The following is a 19,269-nucleotide window of genomic DNA, read 5'->3' on the forward strand; positions in this document are numbered from 1 at the left end:
CGCATGGGGACGGCCCCGACATGGCGCCCGCGGCAGCACCGCGCTCCGCAACGCGCATGCGCGCCGCCTCGGGCGAGGGGAACGAGGCGGGGGGCGCATGCGCAGGCCCCTGCCCGCGGCCTTCGCGCTCGTGCGCATGCGCAGCCAGGAACGTCTGTTCTCCCCTCCTCCCAGCCCGGGGCTGGGGGTGTGGCCATCGCTGTGCGTCATCAGCTGCGCGCCTGGCGCGCGCGCGGCCTGGCGCGCAGGCGCGGCAGTGGTCACGTGAGGCGGCGGCGGCGGGGCCCGGTGGCGGTGCCGGCGGCAGCGCGCGGCCTGCTCGGGGCCTGCTTGTGGCCGGCGCCATGGCCGTGAACTACAGCGCCAAGGAGGAGGCGGACGGGCACCCTTCGGGCGGCGTCGGGCTGACGGGCGGTGGCGCCGCGGGCGGCGCGGGTGGCGCCGTGAAGACGCGCAAGCCGGACAACACGGCGTTCAAGCAGCAGCGGCTGCCGGCTTGGCAGCCCATCCTGACGGCGGGCACGGTGCTGCCCGCCTTCTTCATCATCGGCCTCATCTTCATCCCCATCGGCATCGGCATCTTCGTCACCTCCAACAACATCCGCGAGTACGAGGTGCGGGCGCGGCCTGCAGCGAGCGGCCGAGCGAACCCCCGCCAGGCCCCAGCGGGCCCGGCCGAGCCCGGGGCCTCCTCGCGGGCCGTGGGGAGGGGGCCTGGCGGGGCCGGAGCGGCGTTAGGTGGGATTAGAGGTGTCGTGGGACATGTTGCGAGCCGCCCGGTGCCCTGCCGGGGAAAGGCAGGGGAAGAGGAGGTGGTTTCTGTGGCCTCTGGGATGAGGTGGCAGCGCGGGCCGGTGCTGCCAGTTTGACACCTGTGCTCTCTCTAGAACTACAGTTAATTACTTTGGCTCGGTGTTGAGCTGAAGGAGTATCTGCTGTTTGGGTTGTGGTACCCCTGTCAGGTTTAAGTGAACTTCTGGGAAAATGAATGCCAGGCAACACACATCTTGGTGTTGGTCGTGTTTTCAGTATAAAAATGAAAAAAAAAAAAAAAGTGTGTGCATCATTCATGAGGTAAATTATGGAAGTAGGAAATATCTGTGACTTCAAGGTAATTAGGATTTCAAGACAGATCTTTGTGGTGAATACGTTGTTGTAATTTTCATGTTAACAGTTTATCATTTCAGATGCTTTCTAGGAACCAGTATGTTCAGAGGTAGGCTTAACAACAAAGATGGGAGAGAATGAGGCCCTCAAGTGTGTGTGTGTTTTTTTTTTAATTACAAGTGTGTGTGTGTTTTTTTTTTTAATTATTATTTTTCCTAAATATAAAAGCTGAAAGTCGTTTATGTCTGAAAATCAGCCATGCTGCTATCTTGAAGTTTCTCAGTATTTCTCAGAACTGAACTGTATCCCTTTGATAGCAGAATTATTTGTGTTGTAAGGAAGTTTCCCTTCAGGCTAGAAAGCAGTTTATGCTCAAAGGCACAAGTGCAAATTGACATCTTAGTTCTGGTAGGCTAATGGGCCCAAGATGAGTTGGGGAAGGTGCAGTTGTTTAGAGTGTTGGAGATTCTGTCTTTTATAGATCAAGACATTCCAGTAACTTAGATAACCTGGTCTTTTCATATAAGTAGTATTCAGAACAGTGCCTTAATTGATGATAATCAGTGGCAAAGAAGCCACTGGAAAAGGGAAAAATACTTCTTGTTTGAGGATATACATAATATTTGAAAGTCAACATAGTGGCATCAGAGAAGACTGTCCAGGTGTCATGGCTATGTAGGCTTTTTAATGCCCCCTTGAAGTAATTTTTAAGATAAATTTCTGTTTTTCCAAAGGACTCTTATTTGTTTACAATGATGGACCAGTGAAACTCTTTCCTATGGGTTGATCTGTAAGGACAGAATATGCACCAGGATTTCATTTGAGTGCACAAATATAAGTGAATCCTTTATCTTGTATTTCCATTGTGGGTGCATTCAGAGATCGTCTATACTATTGCTGCTTAGCGACTCAGTCCTGTGCTTCTGCAGAGCTATAAGCACTGACTACATCTTTTCACCTAACACATGCAGTACTAAAAGCCATAGATGAATGCAGAGCATGAGTAGTGCTCCCCTTCACAGTCCCCGACCAAGCAGAAGGAGACATTCACATTTGGAAGCAAGATGAAATTAGAATAAGTGGTTGCAGTACCGTAGCAGTATTAAAACTTAAATGAACTGTTCTGCAATCCAACCTCTAAATACTAGTGAGGCCTCTAAATACTAGTGAGGAGTGCAGTGTAAGGTACAGCTACTGCCTGTATCTCCAGCTTGGGTGGCTCCCTCTGGGGTTAGCATGCTGGCTTTTGATAGTAACCTCCAAATGTTATTCACAAATAGCTGTAAATTTAACTCCTGGAGCCAGTGCATCTGAAAGCCAGATGCAGTGACTGGGCTATTTTTAAACTATAATTGGAACAGGAAGCAGAGCTAGTTATTTATTCCCACCTTCTAGACAATAGCCTTGCTGTAAAGTGTGCGTGTATGTCTCTAAACTTAGTGTACTGGAGTTGCATAGGAGGTGTGACCCCAAAATACATACCTGTACAGTTGCAATTTCCTGGAATTAAGTATTGTAGCCATTAGTTGTCCTGGGAGTTACGCTGTTCTCATACAGGTGCAAGGATTGAGCAGCAAAATGCAGATTTTTTTTTTTCAATTGATTTCCTTTATAAACACTCTTCAGCTCAAATATGGAAGGTTTCCAACGGCTTTAATGTACCGGAATCATGGCGCTTTTATACTAGTTGTTCTTCAGCACTTTCTCATGATTTCAAAGGGGATGAAATACCTTGGGACTACCCCAAAAACAGTTTATAAGGGCAGAGAATCAGAAAAGGCTGCATGTTTGTTTTTGGCTTGTACTCTTAAAGGGTGGAAGAGTCTTCATCCCTATATGGGGAAGGATCATGTTTACAGAGTGTATTAAATTATAGTAAGAACTAAGCAATATCTCCCCCCCCAGAAAAAAAGATATGAAAGAGATGCTCTTGCTCCACCACTCCGAAAGCTGTAGCAGTGCTTAGGCAAGCAAATCAAGGCATTAGTAGGAATGGAAAACGGGGAAAAAAGTAGCTTGCCATTGCATGCATCTTGAATGTCGGGTATTATTTTTAAATTATTTTTAAAATTGGAGTCTCAAGATCTTTTGCGGTCTTAAAGAACTGAATTTTGCTCTGCATTTGCGATGGTTCTTTGGTCAGTGCAGAAGTTCTAAGATATGATTTTTTTTTTTTTTTAAGGGAAATGCTCTGTTAAGATTGCTTCAGCATGAGGAAGAAAAACAGAACGATTAGCTGTGAATAAATGAGATCTGTGGACTGTTTAGAACCATGGTGGTCTGTGTAGCTAAATAGACCTCTCGGGGACTACTGATGTAGTGCTATTTCCAGATCAACACAGACTCAAAATCTTGTTTGGTGAAGAAAGCAAAGTCCACGGGATCCTGTCTGCCTGTCCCCTTCTAACAGCTTCTGAGGCTGACTTGCTGCAGCTAGGTCTGATAGAGGGGGATCTCACTTATCAGAAATCTGGCAGCAGAACAGAAACTGTGGATTTGATCTGAGATAACAGAAAAACAGGCGTCAGTCATTCCTTGAAACTACTGCTTCAAATGATACTACTCTAAAATAGTTTGTCGCCCTTTTCTTTCGTCCTACGCTTGCAGCCAACCTGCTGAGCTGGCTTTAATTATTTCCTGCCCTTCACGTGCTCAAGGCGAATGCAAGAGAGAGCTAAGGGAGACAAGTAACTGTTGTCAGCCTGGGTCACAGAGCCAAGTCATGCATGTGTTTATCTTGTAGCTTAAGTTTGGTTTTATATTATTTTCACTAATAAGCTATATTATTACAAACCATTTTGAATGAGACAGATTATGACCTATGGTCGTCTTGTCCATTTGTGAGTATTTCTTGTTCTTGGCAAACCAAAAACTTATGCCTAAATATGAGCAGCAAAGCAAAATCTTATGTGAAAGTATTTTTTATACTGAATATCTGGACTGATTCTTAACCTCTTGGAAAATATCCAAGCCCCCAAATCTGCCCATTATATATAGAGTATGTGTGTTTAGAAACATCAGAATATCATCTGATTTTTCTTTTTTGTTTGACTATCAGTAATGGTCCATTCCAGAGTTAAGTTTGTTTGAGGCAAAAATTGAACCTTTAGATCTGAATAAGATTTTGGAGTTGAGGTGGACAAAGACTGCAAAATGAATCTACATCAGCTATTTGGCATATTAATCTTTTTTTTTCACTCTACCATTACAATCTAATGATTTTTTTTTCCTATTATAGATTGATTATACAGGAACAGAATCTTCTAGTCCTTGCAACAAATGTTTAAATGTGTCCTGGGACAGCACACCACCTTGTACTTGCACTATCGATTTCACACTGGAGCATTCATTTGAGGTATATTAACTTGTATATAAAGTAGAATTAGAATGGCTTATTATGATTTCTCTGGAAAGAGTGCTGCACTACTTCAGGCTTATTTTCTTTTCCATATGAAAAGGCTGTTTCTAGTGGTCTTGTTCACTTGGATTTGATAGACTTTGTATGTTTATTTTTGTGCCCCTTTTCAGCAGGGTCTGAAATTGGTATTAATGGGGAATTCCCAAAATCTGTGGGAAATGTGTAATATTAGCTGAAAAACTTCTGTGATGTGTATGTAGATCTACCATCTACATGCTTAGTATGTGTCATATAGCTAGCCAGTAGACTAGATATTCCTGCATGAGTAAGAAAAGCTTAGTTCAGCAAGAATTAGAAAAATCAGATGTTTTCTGACAAACTGGAGGCCAACAACAACACTTCAGTGCTTAGAATTGGACAGGATAACTGTTGGAATTTAACACTGATGGACGTCTTACTGATGGCATGTTGATGCTGTTTGACTTTAGGATACCAGCTTTTAGGATTAGGAGGAGTACTAACTCTTCGGGCACTGTCAGTGGGAGGAGAGAATTGAGGCTGCTTCATTATTAATGCTGCTGTAAAATAAACACAAAATTTCAGAGGTTAAAATTTAATCTTTCAGTCACTCTTTTAATGTATTTCATTGATCTCTCTCTTCTTTGGGTGAATGAAAATCCATTTTGCTTCATCTTGCTTGTTGTAGAGCAATGTATTCATGTATTATGGGCTTTCCAACTTCTATCAAAACCATCGTCGGTATGTGAAATCTCGAGATGACAGTCAGCTAAATGGAGATAACAGTTCATTGCTTGTAAGTATTATGCCTAGGCAGTACTAAGCAACTGACTTCTGACTATTGCGTAAATCTCCATGTACCAGAGTATATATTTTAATAATGCTTAAGTGATAGGGTTTTGTCTTTCCAGAATTAGAGGACATTTTGGTTACAGGAAATGACTGTAATGTACTCTAATAATTTCGGTTAGTGGATAGTAATGGTGTACTGTGAACGTTTTTCAGTGTTGAATAGTTTAAATTTGTCATATTACCTTCAGCAAGTAAGATCTGCTATCTCCATTCTCTTTGAAGTTTTTATTTTCCTTGAAAAACAATTTTCAGGTTCTTGGCACTCGGTTTGGTCTCGCTACATGAACCTGCTTTTGTAGATTTAGGTTCAGTACTGAATTTCAGCATTATTAGAAATGTCCGGACTCTGTATTCTGTTCAAAATACCGTGTAATGCTTAGGGCCGGAGTGCTTCCCTTCCTCATTTTTAGGAGGAATGTAAATATGTTTGGGTCTTTATGTGGCTCCAGACAGAATTACACTGTTTTAAAAAAAACATCTACGTGTACTTGGAAATGTTCTAAAGGGGATGGTTCCAAGAAGTTACAGATGATGGCTGACATGGGGTTTCTTCTGTTTGCACTTTTGGCATGTTCCTGTAATCCTTGCAATTTTTTGCATTTTATGTTATGCTTATCTTTTTTTTATTATTTTTATTACAGTATATTTTTGCCAGTACGGACTCATACTAAAAAATAACCTTCATCAGAAGAATACCTGAGTATTCCTAATGGAGAAAGCACCCTTATAAAGTTTTTTTTTTTTTTCCTTTTCTTTTTAGTTTGGCTTTTGTGAGATTCCAGCTTCAGGTTTTTATTCATACTTTTAAAAGAAAAATCATTATACTGTTCAATATTCAATATTAAAGTATTTGTGAATAACTGATTTAGCAAAAGATTATTGTGGTGCATTCAAGATGTGCAGATAGAAATACTGTAGGAAAAGCCAAGTTAATTGGGTAGACGAGTGCAGACTTACCTGTCTCTCTCTCTTTCTAAATGCCAGAATCCAAGTAAGGAATGCGAGCCTTACCGCACAAACGAGGACAAGCCTATTGCTCCCTGTGGTGCTATTGCCAACAGTATGTTTAATGGTATGGTAACACCTTTAAATTAGCACTTGGGATGTTTTCATGATGTAATGCATGTTTCATACTGTGTTGGAAATTAATCTTGAGTAAAAACATAATGCTTTTTCCCTTTGAATTGATTGCTCAATATAAATAGATATTTTGTGCTTTACTGCTGTTGTTGCTTTTTGTTTCTTGAAATGCCTATCAGAATTGAGTTAATCTTACAGCACATAATGGATGGAAATACCTGTTGCGAGAAGCTGTTAAAGCAATTAAACAGACGCACATATTAGATAAAACTGTATTGTAATACATAATACACTTGCCAGAAATGGCAGGCAGCTGATGTCTGGTCCAATTTTTTGTTTGCTTTTTGTTTATTGTGGAGATAGTTTTACTGCCTGTGGATCATCTGTCAAATGAAAGTGTAGTGGTGTGTGTGCAGTTGTTTTTGTAAGTTGTTTTTTCTAATCTGAATTTCTCCTTAGATACATTGGAATTATACCGCATTGATAACGATACAAGGATTCCGATTCCTTTGATTAAAAAGGGCATCGCGTGGTGGACAGATAAAAATGTAAAGTTTAGGAATCCTTCAGGAGAAACAAATAACTTAACCGCGCTTTTCCAAGGTAAGAAAGATTTGGAATTTTAAGATCAAAAGACCACCAGAACACTCCAAGAATGCTTTGATTCAGCCTGTATTTTACCTCACTGACATCGTTTTAATGACTGTAAGAATACTGTAGTTCTGTGCAGAGAATCAAATTTAAAAACTGTTTAGAAAGATTGCCTATAAATAAGAAAGCTAAAATCTATGTTTAACTTCTCTGCAATCATTAAACTGTGAAACTAGGACCTGTTTTTATTCTGTTCTTGCCTTTTTAAAGCTACAGAGAACTAATTTCAGTCAGTGGCTTATCATCAACTTAGGCCTTTTACTTCTATGTTATAGTATAAATAAATGTAATATAAAGCTCTGCTAAACTTTAAAAGGTACTTCAGGGAAGCCTGAAGTACCAAGAAGGTTCACTGAAAAAGTTGAACTGAAAATACACAAACAGGTATTCAAATAGAAAACAATTTTTAAAAAGTCTTGTACTTTTTTCTGGTTTCCTAATGCTCTTTGTGGCAATTCTTTAGTTTTAAATTAATTATTTTTCTGTGACACTTTGGCATCTAATTCCTAATTTATGTTGCAGCAGTTCATGTGTGTGTATTAAATGATGTTTCTAGTTGCACTTTGGGTCATTGAAAAATCAGAGAATAGTATTTAACGTGAATTTTTATTTCTAATCTTTATTTCACTTGCTGTAGGGTTTGGGTTTGGCTCTAAAACAAATCCTGCAATTGTTGTAACCAAACCTTTTATGTGGCGTTTTTGTTTAACTGTGTCTACTGGTAGATTGTATGAAGTTTTCGAAAAACCTCTGGGTGGGGTGTTTTGGTTTGTTTGTTTTTGTGATTAGAAGTGAGTAAATTCTCTCTCAGTTGTTCTAGTTAAATACAGTTTGGTAAACCGAAATTGTGTCTGGCTAACAAGATGATCTTCCTTGGGGCTTTAAGGTGTGTGCCCATATGCAAGGTACATAACAGCTTCCTGTGTAACCTGATGTGGATTTATTGCTTAGTCATAGCTAAATTGTATGTTACCAAAGTGGTGCTATCCTTAGAAAGTCAGATAACTTACCCTACTACAGGTGCAGAATTATATTTCCAACAGATTTAGGAAAGCAGTCCGTAAAGCACCAGTGTGACATCATCTGAAAAATTGTGCCCAACTTTATTTGCTCATGGTCTGAGGAGTGGTAGTCAAACTGTAGCAAGTGGGAGAGGAGTTGCAATCATAATGGAGAATTATCTCACTAAGGCAGCTTAATGTTTTGAGGTAAAACTTCCTAATCTATATAAATAGGGGAGGAGAACCTATGTAATGAGCAATGCTAACATCAGAATAAGTGAATATGGACTATGATTTAAGCTGCAAAAATCAAAGTTCTCAAGCAGTGCAGCCCTGTTGCAACAAGAATGAGCCAGCCGGGCTGACCACACTATTTAGAAGCTAATAAGTGTTCCTTGTAATATGAGAGAGAATTTTGAGGACACTCCCCATGTGTCATTTCAAGCCCTGCATTAGAAAAGTGTTTTACTGTTGTTTTTGTTTTTATTTGACCCTAGGCACAACCAAGCCTGTAAACTGGCCCAAGCCAGTGTACATGCTGGACTCGGAGCCCGACAACAACGGCTTCATCAACGAGGACTTCATTGTGTGGATGCGAACTGCGGCGCTGCCTACGTTCCGCAAGCTGTACCGCCTCATCGAGAGGAAGAATAACTTACAGCCTACCTTGCAGGCTGGAAAATACTCCTTGGATATCACATACAGTATCCTTTTGAAAAACTTTAGAAGCTCCCAGCAGAGTTAGCTGGATTACATGGGTGTGTATTTGTGGAAGCTCAAACTGAATGAGCCTCCTCTCCTAGGATCTCTGAAAAGAGATGGCAGCAAACAGGGATTGAGGAGTGTTAGTGAGAACTGTGTAGAAGAAGGACTGTCTTATACTCCGGTGTGAGTTTATGAAATCAAATTGCACTTCTTTCTTAGATACAATTTAGAATGTTTTTTAGGTTTCATAAATGAAATAATGGGGCTAGTTTTAACTTCAGGATAGCTTTATGAAGTCTGAGCTCTCTCAACTAGTTAAGACTATTTTCTGAAGCGTATGATTCTAAAAGTGTAGTTCCAGGTCACAAAAATTGGATAGCCTACTTCAGAGAATGAATGTTCTTCACATGCATTCTAATACAGGAGCAATCTGTAAAATCATAGTCTTTCATGCAGTACCTTTTTAACCTTAGCTTGCTTTCTTTGATTCAAGTGCGATTTATCTTCGATACTTTTAAACTATTGACTAATAGGTAGTTTGCAGGACTCCGTAGTTCCTATACAGGAACTACAGTTTCTATACAGGAGGCCTTTGTGAGGAGGCAATGGAGGCATATTAATCCTAGGGAAAAAGTAATATATTTGGCCTGATGGGCAGATTTTGGAAGGCACTAATATCTTCTATGTCCTTGACTTGAACTCTCACAAGAGTAAAGTCACTTTCTCATTAACCTTCTTTCTCTCACATTTTGTTAATGTGTGGGGATACTTTCAGTCTTCACCAGCTGGTCCTTCAGCGGCAGTACGTGCCGTGCCAGGTTTCCCATTCTTCCTGCTCTGCTGTGCAGCTGCTGCAGTCTGTGCCTAGAAATAAATGGCTGCCTTCACTGAGAGAAGAAAATGGGAAGCTGGTGTTTTGCAAAGGAGTTGAGAAAAGCATTAGAAGAAGAATGGAGCAGAGGTAGTTGTTAGCCTAGAAATTTGAGAGTACATTTTCAGTCAATTGACTTCAGTGATAGAGAACAACAAGATGTAATGTAGGACTTTGGAGGTGAGCAGAACAGCAGAGTTGTGGATCAGGTGGGTGATGACTGTCGTTCTGTCTTGGCAAACTAAAGAGTAGGCAGAAATGCAGGAGGGTTGTCATAGTTACTGAATTTTTGATGTCTGAAAGCTCTGAATCATCTGTTTGGCTGCTGCCTAGTGCTCATGTAGAAAGCTGCTGTAGTGGTCTTTGCGGCAAAACAGAGGGGAGTGCTTATAAAACTGAAGGGATGTCAGTAATAAAAACTTCATAATTCAAGAATCTGATTTTCCCTCATTTTATAGAAGTTGTCTTCCAAAGTTGACAGATGTATCCATTTACTCTTCATTTAAATAGAGCTTGAGCACTCCTGCCGCAGTGCGTAGCTTAGTCTTTGTCTAAATAAAGAACACTAAATCATTAATATCTGCACCTCTGGCATTCACAGAGGGGTGTTTGTCTTTGGATCCTGATTGAAGTCCAGTATCTCAATGTGGCAGACAAAATGCCAATAGGTTTGGGAACGTGCTTCTTATTTTCCTAAATGTTCTTCAGATTATCCTGTGCATAGCTTTGATGGACGAAAAAGAATGATCCTAAGCACCATCTCATGGATGGGAGGCAAAAATCCCTTTCTGGGAATTGCTTACATCACTGTGGGGTCCATATGCTTCTTTTTAGGAGTCGTACTGCTGATCATCCATCACAAATATGGAAATCGAAACACTAGTGCAGACATTCCCAATTAATCCTGCATTCTGAAAACCAATGTACTGCATGTGCATCAAGGCCAGCCCAGAATGGACCCAGTTTTGAAAGCTAAATCTCTGCTTATGTCACTTGTGAGGCTGGGTGCATATATGTGTTTTTTAATCTTTTCCCTTCGCTGTGGATTAACTCTCGAGAATGACGGGTATACAATTAGCTATATTGATTGTATCTCTGCTGCTGTCAGAAACGGTTTTCTGATGTTTGCCTCTATCTGGGCAGGCCACACGATGCATAGAGCTTCTGTCCCCTTGATGCATCTGCTGCTTGTTTCTGTGCTGTGTAATGTCAGTATGATTCCGTGCATACAGATTGTGTGGAGAAAGACTGTTAGGACATACTGTGTACATTTTTAAGGATCTTCAGAATTCAGGTGTCAGTGCTGTTGAAAGGAAAAGTCAAGTCTTTAATGTTATTTTCAGTTTACTGTGTTGTGTGCATGGGCTCTCACATTTCTTGCTGAGATGTTAATATATTTATATAAGTTGTTAAATATTTTTCCTATGTCCTACCCAATTCTGTTATGTTAAATTCTGAAAGTGTGGTGTAAATTGCAGCACTTGGGGTTCTTTTTATATTTACAACAAATGTGCCTGGCCAGTAAACTAGCATCTTGCAAAGATACCAGAAGATCTATTTGTTAATTATCTGCATGAGCCCATTCTAAAGTGTGATCTAAACTGGGAAGCGCTTGCTGCAGGTAGAACCTGCTTTGCTTTAATTCATTATTAATACTAGCTTACTTATTGTGCTTGCTGCTATTGCTTTTTACGAGCAGCTCCAAGCATTAATCAAGAAAATATTAAAATATTTTTTTCCATTCATAAATCTGGTTTGGATAGTTCTTCTACTGAAGGAGTTTCCTTATTTTCTTGAGGCATATATATTCCTAGCAGGCTTTGTTGTAGAGGAAAGGTCATACTCTATTTCCTTGTTTGGAGTAAACAACACATTAAATTTGTGCTGTGTTGAGATATTGAATTACAGAAATGAAAGAAAAAATGAGATGACAGTAGCCTCTTTTTGAATACAGCTTGAGCTTGCTGTGAAACTGAATTTCGATGTTGCAGTTAGAAGCAAAGTGCAGGTTAGTGTCTTAAATGACATTACTGAAGGGTTAACTTTTTGGGGTCAATTCAATGTTAATTGTAACCTGTAAACTATTGCTTTTTGGTTGACTCTTTTTTTTTTTTTTTTTTTAGATGATGCACAGAAATTGTACTGTATATGGTGGAGATCACTTTATATGCAACTAGCTTGATAAAGTATTGAATATATATTAAAAAGAACTAATAAATTCTGCAAACCATTTCCTAAGAGGTTTTATTCTGTTCTCCAAGATGCATTTAGTTCGGCTGGATAAAGAGATAAAGTGTGGATATGATTCAGGCAAGTTACATTTCTGAGGTTGCATATTTCATAGAGTCATAGAATCATAGAATGCTTAAGTTTGGAAGGTCTAGAGGTCATCTAGTCCAACCCCCCTGCACACGCAGGGTCACCTAGAGCACGTGGCACAGGACTGCGTCCAAGCGGGTTTGGAAGATCTCCAGAGAAGGAGACTCCACAAACTCTCTGGGCAGCCTGTTCCACTGCTCTGTCACCCTCACTGTTAAGAAATTTTTCCTTAAGTTCCTGTGGAACTTTTGATGCTTCAGTTTCCAGCCGTTTCCTCTAGCTCTGTTGGTGGCCACCACTGAAAAGAGTGTTTGTTAAAAGTTATTTATTAATGGTATCCTTGCTTAATGTATAGCCACCTTCTGAACAGTACTGCATTTATCATGTGTACATGCCATCATTTTTTACTGAATTAGTACTTTTGTGTTTTTTTTTTTTTTTAAACTAGCAATTTTCGTATATAAGTTTGCATGAACTGTGGAATTGGGCTAGCTTTCCATAGGTATATTATAATTTATTTTTGTAATATAATAATTCAGCATAGGACCATTTAACATTTAAAGGGCTGTTTAAGATTCTGCAGTGTCATAAGTGCTGCTGGAATTACATAAAAAAGGGTATGTAACTTCAATATCTGCACATCACAAAGCATAAAACTCACATAAAATGCTAAATAAACTGGCTTTTATTTGTAGATTAGTTGCTAGTCCAGGCATTACTGAGCAAGCAAGGGGCTTCTCTCAAGTACTCACTATTAATATATTTTGATTTTTAAAAGCAGTATTTGTCACCTTGAATGTAACAAATGTAACTATATTTTGCTTCACTCAGATTTTTTTTTTTTTTTTTTTTTTTAGAAAATAATTCATTTTTTTTTTTCCTGAAATGCTGCTTTTTAGTCTCATCTCTGTGAGAGATGGTAAGTGTCCTGAAGGCTGCTGTTGACTTGGGAGCCTGCTGATAAATGCATCTTTCCTGGAAAGAGTAATTTGGGAAGCTGAGGTACAGCCCTGTCTTTTGCAAGAGCTCTGTGAAGACACTCACCTGTGTGAGAGCTGCTGCCTAAGCAGTGTTGCAGTCTGTCTTCAGCATCTCCATACTGGTAGCAAAGCAGATTGTCACTTCAGGTGCTTTTTACCTGTATCAGGCTAGTTGAGAGTTGTCACTTGCGCTTGTCTGAGGGGAGAGTTTATTAGCTTGTAGTTGAAATGACAAGGATGTTTCGTGGCCTTTACCTCCCAAGGTGACATTGTCACAAAAACTTGAGTCTCAGCAGCCTGATTTTGTTTTTATGATGAATGTGAGGCCACAGGCCAACAGGCAAGCCTTGTTGTTTTTGCTCTTTTTGCTTGTTTGTGTCTTTAAATGGAAATCTCTGGGAGGAAATGGCATGACAATCTAGTGTCAAATAACACCTGCAAGTGTCTGCAGCTGCATGACCCAGTCAAACAGTCCTGTGAACGTGGTTAGCAGCAGGAATTACTGAGTGTGCCTTCCTCTCTGCCCTGCTGTCAGTGGGAAGATGAGGGTTACAGTGTGTGTGGACACGCTAGAGCCCAAAATTCAGCTGAAAGGAGCATCTAGGGGAAAGGTGTGATTACGTCTAACGCAGATTGTATGTAGGTTCTTTAAAAAAATATATAATAATTGTAATGCCACAGCCACTGAAGGCAAAGAACAAGTTGTATCTACACAGTAATCTAGAGATACTGCAAATAAGCTTTAAAATTCAATAACAAGAATATGATCTCTGATAATCTTGATTGAAAAATCAATGCCACCGGGTTTTGCCTTGTGCATTGACCCTATCAGTAAGGTTTAAAAAAACAAAAAAAAAAAACAAAAAACAAACAAAAAAAAAACACAAAAAAAACAGTGCATTTGAAGACAGGTGGGAAATGAAGTGAAATAAATTGACAGATTTAAGAGCACTTTAAGAGCATAGAAATGGTTATCTAGGACTGTTTGTGTTGACCAGCCTCCTGGAAATTCTCATTCTTGAATTTGGAAGAACACAAACTAAAAAAAAGACACCTTCTTTCCTGGCTCTCTTCAGCAGCAGCACGATTAGCTTATGTAAGGCTCACATCCTACTGCTTCTAACACTGTGAAAAGGTATACCAAGGTAGAAAGCCTGTTTCAGTGCCATGATCCTGACATGGCTGCAAAATGTGCAGGTTGTTTTGTTTTCAATATTAACTTTTTCTCCAGGCAACTTAATTCCACTTATGCCAAAATGTGAAGTATAACCTTACGTGGCAGGTTTTATTTGGAGAGAAGTCCAGTAAGATACTGCCTGTTAAGAACTACTATCCATATGTAATCTCAGTCACAAATCACAAGCCACCTTCTGAGCCTTTCGCTTCAATTACACTCCAACTGTGCTTCGGAATAAAGCAGTCCTGTAGGTTACTCTTACCCAATATTTGAGGTTTATGCCAGCAGCTACTCCTAAGTCTGAGATTGCTGACAAAAATGATCTACTTCATTTCCTTTCGGGAATAAAATTGTAGATATGAACGCACGAGTCAATAATTATTGATGGCTCAGGAAGATTAAAAAAATGTTTTAATTGATTTGAAGCAAAGTGGGTGAAGTTCTTTACTGCTGGGTTATGATTTCAGATAAGGTGGCCTGAAAGAATCAATCAAACCAAATAGTGGAGTTGTGTACAAACTTAATTGAATTTCACCCGAGCTGTGGATTGTGCTCAGATTTAAAAAAAAAAAAAAATCTCCCCCAAGACTGTTGCAGAGCTAGGAATGTAATTAATGACCTCATTAATTGCTATGAAAAGAGAAAAGATGGCAATCTTGGAAGAAATGAAAATGTGATTGTTTGCAGGCTTGCCCAGTGAGGTTGAGAGCTGGGCAGTTGAAGTCAGTGTATGCTTTGTGTGCTTTAGTATGAGCCTCACAGATACTTGTGTAGTTTGGGACAAACTCTTGTTATAATCTTCCAGTTTTGTAAGAAATGTTTCTAGTGAGGAAGCTTGTTGCTTCTGAGGAAAAAATAATTATTTTCCACTGTGTTTTTTTCCACAGTGGAAAAAAAAATATTCCACTGTAGGTTTTCAGAAGGGTCAGAAAGTACTTAAAGGACTTGAATTCTACCTGAGACTTAAGATGGTTCTTGCCCTATGAGGAGAGGCTGAGGGAGCTGGGCCTGTTCAACCCGGAGAAGAGAAGGCTGAGAGGGGACCTAATCAGTGTCTATAAGGGAGGCAGTGAGGAGGATGGTGCTGGCCTCTTTTCAGTGGTGGCCAGCGACAGAACCAGAGGAAATGGCCACACACTGAAGCACCAAAAGTTCCACAGGAACTTAAGGAAAAATTTCTTGAGAGTGAGGGTGACAGAGCACTGGAACAGGCTGCCCAGAGAGGTTGTGGAGTCTCCTCTGGAGATCTTCAAAACCCGCTTGGACACAGTCCTGTGCCACGTGCTCTAGGTGACCCTGCGTGTGCAGCGGGGTTGGACTAGATGACCTCTAGAGGTCCCTTCCAACCTTAAGCATTCTATGATTCTATGGTTCCCAATTCTCTCCGCTAACAAATGTGCTTGGAACCAAGCACCAACTTTAAGAGGGAGAGACGGGTTACAGTTTCTATTCTGGCTTAGTCAAAACTGTTCAACAACTAGATTTTTGATTAGCCAACTTCATTGCTTTTCAATAAAATACATGTGAAAGTTGCCGCAGCCTGTTAGGAACAGGAGCAGTGTTTTTTGCATTTAAGTTGAAATATTCTCACCATGAGGTTGCAAGTCATCATTTCATCAGGAGATGAAAACAGGGAAGAGTAATGAATGGAAAACTTTTCCTGGAGGAGTGTTTTCCTGGGTGTGTTTTGTGTTTTTATCTAATAGCACTGTTTGACCGCTTGGAAAGCATTTCTTAAACCACACGTTCCTGTGTCTCCTTTGTTGGAGCACCTTGTTTTTCCCTTTGGTTGTGCTTTCTAAATGCTGTTTTTAATATCCCCTCAGCTAAGACTGGTAGCTGTGATACCTGTTTCCCCTTTCTTGGGGAAAGGTGGGCGGAAAAAGCCAAAGCCCTTTATCGGGGCGGGGGGGCAAAGGCGAAACGCCCCTGCGCGGCCGCCGCCATCTTCCCCGCTCCCCGCGGCGAGGCGGGCTCCGCCGGAGGACCGACACCCCCCGCGGGGCGGCGCTCTAGGCGCGCGGCGCCGCTGCTGGCAGCGGGAGGGGGCGGTGCGGGGAGGGTTGTTTCCGCTTCCGGTGCCCTTGGAGCCGGCGGGAGGTGACGGGACCAAGAGGCGAAATGTGGCGGAACCTGCAGGTGCGCGGGGGGCCGGGGCGCCCCGCGGCCCTGGGTCTGTCCGTGTGTCTGTCCGTCTGTCCGTGTGTGTGTCCGTGTCCGTGTGTGTGTCCGTGTGTCTGTCCGTGCGTCGCTGTGTCTGTCAGCCTCTGGCGGGGAGGGGGTGCTCACGGCCCCGGGTGCCCGCCGGGCGCTGTCGCCGCCGTTCAGCGCCTTTGGGTGCGGGCGGTGGCCGGGGCGGGGGGTTATCCCTGTGTGGAGGCTGTTGCTGTAACGTGCGTTTGTGTCATTAGGTGTAAAGGGAGGGGTTGTAGAGCGTGTTCACTGGCGGAGGGCGGAAGTGCGGGGAGGCAGTGCCTTGTTCCGCTATTTGCAACCTTCCAGTAGCTAGGTTTTACTGGTAGTTGTATATATATACACGTGTGTGTATGTATATATATATATATGTGTATATATATATGTGTGTATATGTATATAAAATATATAACTAGATATATAGAGAGAGCTAGGTGTTTTATGTATATGTATGTATGTATATTGGGGAGGGGGCAGGCACAAATATCCTTGGATGAGATTTTAAGGGCTTAGAGGTACAGTTGGTTCTAAATTTTGAGATTCGACCCATTAATGAAACCAGGCTTTTAGACCTTGGAGGAATTATACAGTAGGGGCCTTGGGATTTTTGGCAGCTTATTCTGCCATAGAGGGTACTTATGTGATCCGACTGAGGAAACAGATTCTAGCTTAAGTCACCGCAGAATGTATTTTATTTTATTTTATTTTATTTTATTTTATTTTATTTTATTTTATTTTATTTTATTTTATTTTATTTTATTTTATTTTTGTAGCTCTGTTAAGGATGTGCATTTGTTTTGTTTTGCATAACCAACCCATCAGTTTCTTATGTGTGTTGGAAGATTGATTTGAGAAGTCTTTTTAAAAGAATCTCCGTTCTTGCTTTGCTGTCTTTTTTGTTTTTAAAAGAAACTGGCTCTTTTTGAGGTGGCTGTATCTCAAGTAGTGTTTCAGAACCAGTAATTTTATTATCTTTTGTTTAGGCTCTTGCCCGGATTTCCCGGAGGACCATAAGCACTGCTTCACGCAGGCAGGTTGAAAACAGAATTGCTGAGAAGCAGAAGTTTTTCCAGGTATTAAGTGAATGCTGATAGTGGACTGTTAATACAAGAATAAGGCTTGGTAGAACATAATTGTCTGTTTTGTTTGGTCAGAAAAGGTGGGCTGCTAGGAGCTTGCTTCATGTCTTTGTTAACAAGTCATTGAATCAGCTCCCTGCGGTTCCTTTCCTGAGGGATCGCCGGTTAAGCCGGGTCAGGATGCAGAGCAGCAGCCTGGGTGCAGACTCGCAGTTCAGGGCAACCTGCACGTGCTGGCAGGGGCAGAGATCGCAGGGATCTGCCTTCAGTGGGGTCAAACAGTTTCCAGAAGCTGCAATGCCGAAGCATCTTCCACGCTTTAGTTTGCAGTATCCGTACTGCACTTCCACCTCTGCTGGAGTGAAAACCTGAGAGGCAAGGCTGAACCTCAGATGAGGTTTTCGAGAATTCCAAAATCTTTTGGGAGGAGGGAAGATTTAGTAATTCTTGTTCTGCTTAGCTTTTGTTATGTAAGTCCAGTCTGTATGGCAAGAACTGCACTTAAATAGTATGTTTTTATTCTCCCTTGTTTCCATTAGGAGGATAATGGCATTCCAGTGCATCTTAAAGGCGGGTTAATGGATTCTTTATTGTATAAAATCACCATGGGTATTGCAGTTATTGGTAAGACTAATACTAAAATATTTACTGTTTGCTGCAGTCTCTTAACATGCTAATATTAAAATATTTACTCTTCAGTACATTTCCTGTGTAAGTGCAGCTCCTTCAGTCTGTTCCTTAGAGCATGAAAAATCCTTTTTGTGGACAGAAAGAAGGGACTTTGGACATTCTGACCTTTTCTATTTATTATTTAACTTTGCATCTGGAGTCTTTCTTTTCCTGGAGAATTTTACCATCACTGCTGGCAGCTTTAGAATTTATGTTTTCATGTTAGACAAAGTTAGAACTACTTCAAAAGTTTATTCTGAAAAGGAGTGAAATGTAATGATGGCTCCTATGCACCACCAGCCTGATTCTTGTTAATGCTAAGTGAAACTTGCATTGCTGAGGCTTTGAAACTGTGCCGTGTAGCAGAATATATCCAAATTTGTTATGTTGTTTATGTTTAACTGTTACGTTGCTTGTTATGTGGGTTTGTCATTGCCTCTAGCCTATGTTGCTAGTTATCTTGGGAATAAATAATAGTTTATGATTATCTGTGTAACATAAGTAAATACAAATTCACCCTTCTTCCTTTCTTCCCTTTTTCAAGCTTCTCTTTGGAATCATGCAGTCCGTAGAAAGTTAATTAAGGATTTTGTTCCCTAAAGGCCAGGAAATGGATAAAAATAGTTGAGCCATGGCCGTGGAAATATGTTGTGTCTGAATTACAGCTGCTTATTATCAGTATTTCCTCAGTGACAGTCTGGGAAATGAATGTTGACTGGAAACAAACTGTGTTTGCCATTCTGAAAGCATCTTCTCTGTCTCCTGCTTCAGGAACAGGCTATGTCCTTTATGCACTGACTGTAGCTTCCATGCCCAAGAAGCAGAAATGATTCCAGTTCAAGATGCCCTGGTGACTATCATCTCTTCGTCCAGTTCCATGTGAATGTGGTCATGGCTTATATGTCTTATAAGCAGCTGACTTAATGTTTGGAATCACTATTGAATTGAAACATGTTAACTGCAATTAATAAAGCAGTTTTTACATTGCTTTGTGGTGGTCTGGATTGTGTCAGATGTGTTCCAAATTACAGTACATTTTACTTTCATTAAACATTTATTGAACTGATAGATGTACAAAACAATTATGTTTACTGGTAGGAGCCTCTTTTATTTCTTATGTGGTTTATGTTAATACTTCAAAGTGAGTTAAATGCCCTGAGTCCTTGCCAAAAAGCAATACCTTTATTATATAATAATTTCATCTTCTGT

At 40.8% G+C, this 19,269-nt stretch overlaps 2 protein-coding genes across 3 annotated transcripts; both read left to right on the forward strand.

Moving 5' to 3' along the window:
* Window positions 1-323: 323 nt before the first annotated feature.
* Window positions 324-11,873, forward strand: CDC50A (cell division cycle 50 P4-ATPase accessory subunit A). Of its 2 annotated transcripts, none has more exons than XM_088537531.1 (7): window positions 324-614; window positions 4,346-4,462; window positions 5,172-5,279; window positions 6,320-6,407; window positions 6,875-7,018; window positions 8,565-8,771; window positions 10,352-11,873. In XM_088537531.1, the coding sequence occupies exons 1-7, from the start codon at window positions 345-347 to the stop codon at window positions 10,543-10,545; spliced, it is 1,128 nt and encodes a 375-aa protein (XP_088393657.1). In that variant the 5' UTR covers window positions 324-344; the 3' UTR covers window positions 10,546-11,873. The 2 variants fall into 2 exon arrangements, with proteins under 2 accessions (XP_088393657.1, XP_088393658.1); XM_088537532.1 differs by lacking the exon at window positions 10,352-11,873 and adding an exon at window positions 9,548-10,144 and having other exon boundaries at window positions 8,565-8,825.
* Window positions 11,874-16,182: 4,309 nt separating this feature from the next.
* On the forward strand, window positions 16,183-19,047 carry COX7A2 (cytochrome c oxidase subunit 7A2). The gene is made up of 4 exons (XM_088537546.1): window positions 16,183-16,258; window positions 17,296-17,385; window positions 17,931-18,015; window positions 18,832-19,047. Exons 1-4 carry the CDS (start codon window positions 16,241-16,243, stop codon window positions 18,888-18,890), a joined length of 252 nt encoding a protein of 83 aa, XP_088393672.1. The 5' UTR covers window positions 16,183-16,240; the 3' UTR covers window positions 18,891-19,047.
* Window positions 19,048-19,269: the final 222 nt, after the last annotated feature.

This window comes from Tinamus guttatus, unplaced genomic scaffold (genome assembly GCF_059628265.1).
Source record: "Tinamus guttatus ecotype Peru unplaced genomic scaffold, ASM5962826v1 Tinamus_guttatus_pri_ptg000806l, whole genome shotgun sequence".
Taxonomy (NCBI): domain Eukaryota; kingdom Metazoa; phylum Chordata; class Aves; order Tinamiformes; family Tinamidae; genus Tinamus; species Tinamus guttatus.